Here is a 10,274-nt window from a genome sequence, read left to right on the forward strand (position 1 = left end):
CATGCTTCAAGCTTTGACATGTTTGAGTTTTACATACGAAGTGTTGGGAATCCAAGCAACGTCATGACAAACGGATCCAATCCTGTACTTTGGAATGGGTTTATTAATTTCAATGTGGAAAAACTGAAATTTTTTTTTGTACAGAAATCCCAGCTCCCAGCATCCCCCCTCCCCTTCCCCCCACACACACACTCCCAAAAGCAAACGGGTTTCACAGTAAATAGAGAAATTTACATAGGCACGTTTTTCCGAGCGGGGCTCTCCATGACGGTACTTTGGCGCACTTTGCTATTGGGCGTGGACCAGGGCCCCAGCCCCCTGACCGTAGCCAAATCCTTTGGGTCCGAAGTTCTTGGCGTAACAAGCTGGAAAAGAAAAGAAGCACTCATGTTGAATTGTGTATCTATAAAAAAAATAATAATAATCAGGAAAATATGGGCTTTCAGTGCTACTGAACCTTGCTCATACTCCGTAAAAAGTCTTTCGTAAGTTTTTAAACATCGACGTGACTGAAACCAGCTTAACTGAACCAAAAATATATATCGCTCATTCACATTTACCTTGATCAGTTTCTGTTACGGTCCGCATATAGTTTACTTGGAAAAGATAGGACTCCATACTCAGATGTTCACAGACAGCTGTTCACGGATGGGTGACACTGCTGTGGGATCCTGGGATGTCACATTATTGTATTATGTATGAAATACCCAACATGCTCAGCTGCATAATGAACTGACAGTTATAACACTGCAAGTCATTAAATCATTAAGTGTACCCACCTACTAACCAAGGAGAACTATGGCACCATTCACGGGCCCAGTATTCCAATCTCACAAATATGACCCTTGTGTTCCAGCACGGTATTCCGCACTTTGCCTTGTCTTTGACCTTTTCCGATCTCTGAAACAACGCACCTATTGTAGCAATCATCCCACAAGATTCAAAAAATTGTCAACGGCAGGAAAATTACTCAATTAACATTTAACTGAATAGATGTTTATGTTTCTGTTGTTGAGAGTCTGCATGTGACTACAATCCATCCTCTAGGTGAAGTCACACAGTGGCAGTGCCATCCAGCCTGTAGCAACCAGCAAGTGAAGCTGCAGGCAGGAATATCATTACATGGGACATGAAATCTTGATTTACATCCACCCTGTGAACTCGACTGCAGGCCACAGCTATCTGAAAGCACGTATGCGCTAATCATCATTGTTCATGGAAAGAACAATGGGTAATGTAGTGCTTATTCTTTTTGGATCCTTCATGTGCACCCTTAGGGAGAGGGTTAGGTCTTTCCATAAGCAACGAGGCTCAGTGCACGTGTGTTTAATAATAGGTGTGGCCAGCAGCTGAGTTCAGCGTGGCTATACATCCAGATTTTATGCCCTGACACCTCTTTTTCTGGTGGGAGAACCAGAAAAGAGGTGTCAGGGTGTGGCCCTGAGGGGAACACCTTCTCACCTTTACAGTAGATCTCTCCGTCCTTCTCTGTCTGAGTTGTGGACTCCAGGCCCTTCCCACACTTGGCACAGCGGAAGCAGCTCTTGTGCCAGGGCTGAGAGGGGTGAGAGAAGAGTGAGGTCACACCAAAAAAACTTTACTTTACCAATATAATTAATACAAACAGGGCTCGCACACACCAATGCCAATACATAAGAGACAGTAAGCCAGCTGACAAAGATGAGTAAATTTAACTACACAATTTAAAAGCACTGGACTCCCCCCCCCCCCCGTTTCATTTAAACGTGCTGCCTATTCTAACAGCTGCTTATATTTACGTATCCCGGCAGTGAACAGCCAGCGTCTGTCGAACAGGTTGCTCATTTTAAAATGAACATTTCTCACTTCCTCAAAATTAATAAACCATTTCACGTGCCGTTGGTTGTCATATTAATTTAGTGCTGCGTTGTCTAACACTGTCAGACACATGATAAGTCATTCAAGTCATTCAAGAATCTTCTAATTCACCCAATTAAGCCGTGATTTAATTATTAACTGAGCAGCAATGCAGTGATTGATCGACAAGTGGCTTGAAATAGAGGCTCCGTCATCCCCTTGGTGGTGGAGGACTGAAATACACATGAAATAACAGCCAAAGATTTTCTCTGGGCCCAATATACAGCAATGACACTTTCCAAGGTTGAGCCATAGAGGACAAAAAATTTCCATGTAGTTTCATCTCCAAAACCCCGGTCTTCAAGTATAGAGTTCATGTGTCCCTCTATTGCCTTAGTGTACAGAGAGAGGTCTTCCAACTATAGGCCCCGGATTTTGGAGTCCTGACCACAATAGGCCGGTTGAGAGGACCATGCTAGATGCTATCCAATCATAAGACGACGACCAAGAAACGTGACCAAAACTCTTGAAACGCAACAGCTTCTATGGAGAGTTTAAAGGGCAAAACCGCCCATTTACACCTGCACATTTACATTGATATCAACCTGCAACAAATGGGATGCCATTACATGTGTCTGACAGAGGACGCCAGAGCCACAGCTGCACGTTCCCACACCATCTGTTCCGTGAGCAAGAGCCTGGAGCAGCGGTGTCTGAGGGAACCAGAGCCGCGGAAACAGGGACTGCTGTATGAACATTACTGGAGCGGGGCCAACTGGCATCATTTTGAATCACAGCAGGGGGGGACTGCAGGTGGCTTAAGTTTAAAACTCATCTTTCAGGCTCCCTCCCTCCTCCCTCCTCCCTCCTCCCTCCTCCCTCCTCCTCCTCCCTCCTCCTCCTGTTCCTCACCTTGCCCGCTCTCACCCCTCCCCCCCTCCTCCTCCTCACCTTGCCCGCTCCCCCTCCCCTCCCCTCCCCTCCTCCTCCTCCTCCTCCTCCTCCCTTCTCCTCCTCTTCCTCACCTTTCCTTCTCCCCCTCCTCCTCCCCCTTCTCCTCCTCCTCTTGCCCGCTCCCACCCCTCCTCCTCTTCCTCACCTTGCCCGCTCCCACGATCTTCTCGGCGGCGTACACGGACTCCCCGCACCGGGCGCACTTCTCCGAGCCGCCGAACTTCTGGGCGAACTTGGACGGGTTGGGGTTGGTCGTGGGCCGGTGGCTGTGTGTCCTGGGACGGAGAAATCAGAGCTTGTTTACCGTTCCCCATTAGCCCAGCAGCCCCTGGTCTGGGGGGGGGGGGGGCGGGGCTACAGGGTGGGGAGAGGGGGTTAGCGGGACTGAATGGGCTGTATTGTGTGCAGATTTAGGTCACCAGTGAAGGGACAGCAGCTTACATAACACCACTTTTCATAACAGGTCACCTGACGCCCCGGGCTCAGGCTCCCGGTAAACACACCCTGGGTGAGGCGCCCGTCTGCTCCTAAAGGAGCGAGAGCCAACTGGAACCCCCTCTGCAGATCGACTGTACTGACCCCACTGAAAGACCCCTAACCCTGGGAAACACAATGCACTGCACCGTAATTCAGCCCGTTCATTGGATCTTGACAAAATGAGTCCTCAATACTCTCTTTAGTTCAAAAGCGGGGGGGGGGGGGGGGGGGGGGCTTACAGTGAACAATCCAAACCAAAATAGAGCCTTTGCAGCCAACTGATCTCTGACGGGCACTCAAAGAAAACATTCCTCAGAAACGCTTTTTTTCCCCCTTTTTTTGGGGGGGGGGGGGGGGACACTGAAACCGCCGAAACGCACACACGGCCGCGGGACACACTCACTCCTCCGGTTTGATCCCCAGCCTCTCCCCCCGGTCCATGTTCAGGGTCCCGGCGCCCTGGCCGTACCCGTACCCCTTGGGCCCGTACTTCTTCCCGTAGCAGGACTTGCAGTAGATCTCCCGGTCGTGGATGGCCAGCGTGTGGCTGTCCAGCCCCTTCCGGCACACCACTGCAAACAGAGACGGCGAGGTCGAGGGTCAGGGGTCAGGGAGCTAGCCTGCCCAGACAGCTCAGGGACCAACAGGAGCGTCAAACGGCATATTTATCTTCCTGTTCAAGGGCTCTACCGCGAAATTCCACAAATTAACAACATAAAACAAGCGTCTGAGGGTCATACTCTATGACCTTGCATTTATGTTGCTTCAAAACAGATACTCTGTAGCTTTCACCTTCAAAACTGCTGATATACAGCATAATATAAACGAACAGACAAAGAGGATATTAAATCGCACAGCAACGCCATTCCCAAAAGGTCGACAATTTTCTTGCATCACTGCTGGTCTTTCAATCACAAACACAAGCACTTGGTTTAGTCTACTGTGTATAATACCACATATCTTCCAAGTAAGACACCATGGCAAACTTTATTACTTTATATAACTTTATAAAAATGCAACCAATAAGGTCGTTGCTACTCACAAGCTACCTTAATTCATTGTAAACCTTTTTTTCTTTTTGTTGTCCTTTTTGACCGAGTAACATTTATACAGAAAAACATGTTGACAAGCTCGACAGTGACTCAAAATCCCTGGATTAGCATGTTGCGCGTTTGTCACAACATCTGTGCCTGCCAGGCCTGCACAGCATGGAGAACCGGCCCTCTTACATCAGCCTGCATGCTACGGCACGTTACAGAACACACTGGACAGCCTGTTCCTCATTACAGCAATCATCCAGCGACGTCTGAAGCGCTCCATCAACCGCCGCAGGCGACGCCGTGCAAGATCAACAGACACACGCCACAGCACATCTGTCACAAGCAGAGCCTTCTGTAGCTGCTCCTCCGTGCTAATTTTCACTGTTAGTGTGAGGACGTCATGGTCTCTCCAGACTGCACGGTCAAGGCGTACGACCAAACCGTCAAGCGGCGCAAACTGGAAGCGTTTGTGGCCTCAATCGCCAAGGGTTTCCACCCAAAGACATAAAAGAACAGTTTTGGTGGCTTGAAGCGCATTGGGCATCTTCTTTACAGCTGTAACTTAATTCAGCTTGAGTGTCCAGTGTGTATACATGTACATGTTCTTTATGTGTAATACACACTGGACACTCAAGCTGAATTACGTTACAGCTGTAAAGAAGATGCCCAATGCGCTTCAAGCCACCAAAGTAAAGGAGAACTGGACAGGTGCTCACTGCTCAATAGCCCGGACAGTCAAACTACGGTAAAAACAATTCCTGATGCGGACACTTCACAAAGGCTGGCGCAAAATAAGGAACACTGGAGACCTTATTTCAGGCCAGTTTTTTTTTTTTTAAACTTAAGTTTCAGCTGCTTAGATAAAGTTTCGAACAGCCCTTTACATAAGGCATTCCCAGCTCTATTCACGGTGACTATGTAAAAGCAGGACTAGTGACCAATGACTGCACAGCGTTCTGGAGTCCGTGGAAGAACTCACATCCTGCTCACAGTGACCTTGCAGCAGCAACACAATGAGAGACGCAAATTGCATTGTTCGCTGTCAGTGATACTCATGTTACAAGGAAATGTAATTACGCCTTCCTTTTCCATTCTCCAGCCACCGGAAATGGCATAAACACCTGGTTTCAGATGTGCACGGTGGCGAGAACACCATTCAGTTTTGATATATCGTGTTTTTTTGAACTCAGGAAATGCGTACACAGCTAAAGATTCCATTTTTGTGTACACTGACAGGTGAAGCCATTTGTAATTCAGTTAAACTGACCAAACCCAATAATAATAAGGACTATTACTCTTTTACTATAATATTATGAATAACTATTTGTATAGCACCTTTGGTACAAAGGATGAATCACAAAGTACTTCACAGAACATAAGAGTAAAACAAATGGAGCATTTAACTATGAGTGTAATAAGTCAAAGAACAGTGAAAGGACAAAGAATATACAATAAAAATAACAGAAAATATAAAAGCCTACCGATAAAATATAAATAATAAGGGGACTACAAACTACTGACACACTCAGACAGCAGCTGCGCAATCGTGTTTAGCAGTGAGCACAGGCCTTTTAATGAAATTAAACTGCGTGTGAAGGAGAAGAGAGCTACTCACTGCAGAGAAAGCAGGACTTGTGAAAGCTCTTCCCATCGCACTGCACCTCCTCGGCGTGGTACACCTTTCCCTGGCATGCCTCGCACGTGTTCCCGCCGCCCCAGTTCGGCATGTCGACGCTGCGGAGAAGAGACGTGTAAAGGTTCTGTCTGTGAAGAGGAAGTAGAGGTATGCACTTCCTCCTATCTAATTTTTGAGCAGAAGCGGACACGTCAGTGACAGCGTCCCATCTATGTGAAGCGCCTGTCGAAAACAAACGCCCCACAAATATTTGTTTGGGCCTTGAGGACGATCCGGAATCCTCGGTTGCTTTGCACAAAACAAAACTGCCAACGACGTACTACAATTTAGAACATCGTATGGTCGCGGTGGATTTTTGTGCGAAGCCTTTCCCAATACAAGTTTGTGCCGAGTTAGCAATGTACAGTGGTCTAAATCTTAAATCAGGCATAGGATCATTCATTAAACGAATGTGAGCGTTTCACGTGTAGCCTGACTTCATAAACATGCACATCACTAAGTGGGAATGGTTTTACTCTAATTCCATTTAGTAGTGGGGTGAAACTGAATCTGGAAACAACTCTCCCATCAGCATTCCAAGAGTGGTATTATACATTTGAAAGAAACGTGGGTTATAACCAAGTATGCTGCCGTTTTTAATCCGTCCCAACCACAGGCCAGCACGACTCATTAATCGGGCAGGAAAACAGGGACGTTACGAAATAACCCGTCCTCCCCATCCGCTCTATTACAGACCGTGATATGCTCAAACACAGAAGATCAAAAGGGGATAAAGATTTAGGTTCCCACAGGGATTCGTGAAAGTAATGGGTTTTCCTTCACGACAAAATCCGAAAGATCTGTGGTTATAGCCTTTTGATATATTTGGTTTCTTACCAAAGGTATTTTTAGTTTTACCATTTCTTTACTGCCACTGTCTTTATTGGTGAGTATTCTAAACTGGAATCCAGAAATGTAGCCTATTATTATTTTGAGGGAATAATCCATGGTAACCACACCGCGTAGAACATAGCAACCACTCAAGTTTCTACACAACGCTCTAGCTCACTTGTTTAGATTCACAATCAGTCCGATTTTTGGAGGAAGAATTTTGATCTTTCAAGTGGCAAATCTGTCGCTCAGCTCAGTTAAGTGAAATGTACGAAATCACAGAATCAGCGACTAACAACCTGCCGTGAAAGAAAACGTACTGCGCGCCAAGTAACGGCCGCAAAGATTTTTCATTAATTTTATTTTTTATTTCAGATTAGTAATTCGATTTTGTTAGGCTACCGTAAATAGGCTACACATGCTAAATGAATTCGAATGTTCACGGAAGAATTACTCATTGAGGCTACTGTTGTAAATAAACATGACTTTTCCAGACAGATGAGTTGTAATAACGTCACAGGAAACGATGACTACAAGTCTGCAGGCCCTCGCAGACAGGTGCCCAATCAATCAGTTTGTCCAGTCGCTTCACCGTTCACGGATCACAAAAGTTATGTTAAAAAATACATTTAGTCTCTCTATAACGTAGGCTACAATCGTAATAGCATGGAATCTCAATCTTGCACCTTCCTCCCAGCTGGCTTCTGGAGATGATCCAACGAAAACCAAAGTAGCCTAAGGAAGTCTACGTCAACTGAATTGGTTCAGAAAATGCCACCTGTACAATGGATTGTTTGTATGAATTCTAGAATATCAACAGTGGCGCCCAAGCAGAACGTCTGCTAAAAGGTAGGCTAAATGTAAAAAAAAAAAAAAAAACCTATTCAAGTGAAACGTCTCTTGATTTGTTACGTTAGGCTATATCCTAAAAGCTACTGTGTGTGAATTTAGAAGTACTGCTATATTGTGGAACTTGCCGTCCGTGAAAGTAACGTTGATGTTGCATATGGCATGAGAACTACGTTTAAGCATAAATAGCCAAATCATGCAAAGCAGGTCAGCTGCAATAATCGGCATCACGCTGCAAATACTTACACAGATGCTAGTCAGGGGCAAATCGACAGCAACAGCCTTCTGATAATGATGCTTCGAACCAACCAGCACAGCCTACTTCGTATAGTCAACGCGCCGACGTGTGGTTACTGCTTCAAAAATTAAACCCAAAATCGTTAACTAGATTACTGCATTTAGAATCACTGCTAATCGATTAGACCTACTTCGATTGAACAATCGATTGATGTACTCTGCAGAAAGGTTGCATATTGATAAAATAATAAAATGCGAGCACATGTATGCTCTTGAATGCTACGCAGTTCTCTGTGAAGTGTATAAACTCGAGTAGGAATGACAGACTTCTGGTAACTCCGAACTCGAAATGAATAATTTCGTTGGCGACAAACAGATTTAAATGTTAAAATGCAAGCTAAGGAATGCCAAACCGGCTGAAACGGGTAAAAAAAAACAATACTTACACTTCGTAAATGCAGATCGAGCGTTCGTTCCCCGGCGGACCACTGCGGTATTTTCTGTTAAGTGTGAACTGAACTCGCTGATACTCGCCGTGTGTCACATTTGAAATAGGCGGAGGGAGGGAGTGGTTTGGTCTGGAAACGGGGTGGAGGATTTCACCAAAAACAATGCGTCATGTCGGGACTAGTAGTCTACTGGAAGGCATTGCACTAGACCTAATTGTTTGAGAATATGTATTTTCGCACAGCTGGAAGTTGTACCCAGACGATGACGCTGATTGTGAATTGTTCGGTTAATTTACCCCAAAATTACACACATTCGACTGGCCTACCTTCCATCACGGCACATACCACAGCATCCTTGAAGTATAGCAAAACGTCACAGCATGGTGCTGCCCAATAGTGTCCAATGTTGTAGCAGCAGTTTTATATAGCCTATGTAATTGTGCTTACTCACACATTTAGACTGCAACATGTAGAAGGGAAAATCAGAAGTTTAGAATGAAATTGACCATAGTCCATAAAGTTGGTGCATAGAGATGACAAAGCACTGCAGTGTGACTGCACAGACTCCAGACGGCCCTTTGAAATGCACACCACTGTGCAAGTTTACATGTGAACAGCCGCGTTTAACCTAAGTGTCACAAGTCATCATTCACTCTTAGCCCGAAGAGTAATATGATCACACGCAGATGTCCCAGTTCTGAGAAGAAAGCATCTCCCAGTTTCCATTTACAAACACTGTTCGGTCGAAATCAACAGTGAAACAAATCCTTCGTCTACTGTAACATTAAACCTCACAATGACCATTGTGGCCTTACAACTGTGTATCTTGTTCAGGATTTAGTAAATCTTGGAAGAACCTAATGCTGTACAAGTGATGACTGTCTTATATGTTGTAGGGTGTGCTATATGTGATATATAGCATTGGGTCATAAAAAAAGGCATAAAAAAGAACAAACTCAAACTTGCAGTAACTTGTGAAAAACATTCAGTCTCTGGCTAATTATTGCAGAGAAGAGCGACCTAGGATGAAACAGCATGGAACCTGATCTGGATGTGGACTCAGTTGTGATTTAAATAGCTAGCCCCCAGGGTGAATCCAGATCCCTCACACACCTGAATGTAGGCTGAGTAATCGGTGTGACTTGTCTCCATACCCACGCTTGCAGACTCTGGGCCTACATGCCTGTACACCACTCAGTCACACAAAAGGCAGATGGTGATTAAATAAACTTCTTAAGATGTGTTCAGAATATCTCTGAGCAGGTCACTCTTTTCTGTGTGTGGAGGGGTGGACGTGGCAACAGAGCAGACCTTGGTCAAATACGTATTTGTTTTGGATTCAAATACTTTTCTACGCTTCTGCTGATCTTGTCTGGTGTATTGGAACCAATGAAATACTCTCAAAAAGTGCAAACCCTGCCTTCTGGTCATATCGGCAGGCTCAATTACACCAGGTAAGATCAACAGAGCATGGAAAAGTATTTGAATCCAAAACAAATACGTATTTGACCAAGGTCTGCTACGGAGCCTGTGGGGTGGGATCAGGTAGCAGCAAAGAGTTTGTAGCTAGCTTGCTGCTGCAGTGGCGGAGGTGAAGAAGCAGCGGCTAGCTAGCTACGGACTCTTTGCTGCCAGCAGGACTTGTTCAAAAACCAGTCAATCTAGGAATTTTTGGGTTTCAAAGTTACCGCAAATAGCATCCTGTGCTTCAGATGGTTTGAGCCCCAAGCAGGCCGAATTATTGGACTTCAAACTCAGTGCATGAGGCAGTTACAGATTTTTTTGTCATATAAGACAAACGTAGGCCTATGGCCTTTTTTTTTTTTTTTTTTTTTTGCTTGGTAGCCTGTGAGGGCTAATATAAACAGCACTGTGAGAAGTTTAATTAACTGTTGAAACTGAAATAATGGCTCAACAACACAAGGC

At 45.2% G+C, this 10,274-nt stretch overlaps 1 protein-coding gene across 2 annotated transcripts; it reads right to left on the reverse strand.

Annotated features, from left to right (window-relative positions):
- Nucleotides 1–255: 255 nt before the first annotated feature.
- Nucleotides 256–8,501, reverse strand: csrp2 (cysteine and glycine-rich protein 2). Of its 2 annotated transcripts, none has more exons than XM_035425981.1 (6): nt 8,346–8,501; nt 5,923–6,041; nt 3,671–3,839; nt 2,936–3,065; nt 1,462–1,555; nt 256–365 (listed from the first exon to the last, which is right to left on the reverse strand). In XM_035425981.1, the coding sequence occupies exons 2-6, from the start codon at nt 6,032–6,034 to the stop codon at nt 289–291; spliced, it is 582 nt and encodes a 193-aa protein (XP_035281872.1). In that variant the 5' UTR covers nt 6,035–6,041; nt 8,346–8,501; the 3' UTR covers nt 256–288. The 2 variants fall into 2 exon arrangements, with proteins under 2 accessions (XP_035281872.1, XP_035281873.1); XM_035425982.1 differs by lacking the exon at nt 8,346–8,501 and adding an exon at nt 7,909–8,012.
- Between the last annotated feature and the right edge of the window lie 1,773 nt (nt 8,502–10,274).

This window comes from Anguilla anguilla, chromosome 7 (genome assembly GCF_013347855.1).
Source record: "Anguilla anguilla isolate fAngAng1 chromosome 7, fAngAng1.pri, whole genome shotgun sequence".
NCBI classification, from domain to species: domain Eukaryota; kingdom Metazoa; phylum Chordata; class Actinopteri; order Anguilliformes; family Anguillidae; genus Anguilla; species Anguilla anguilla.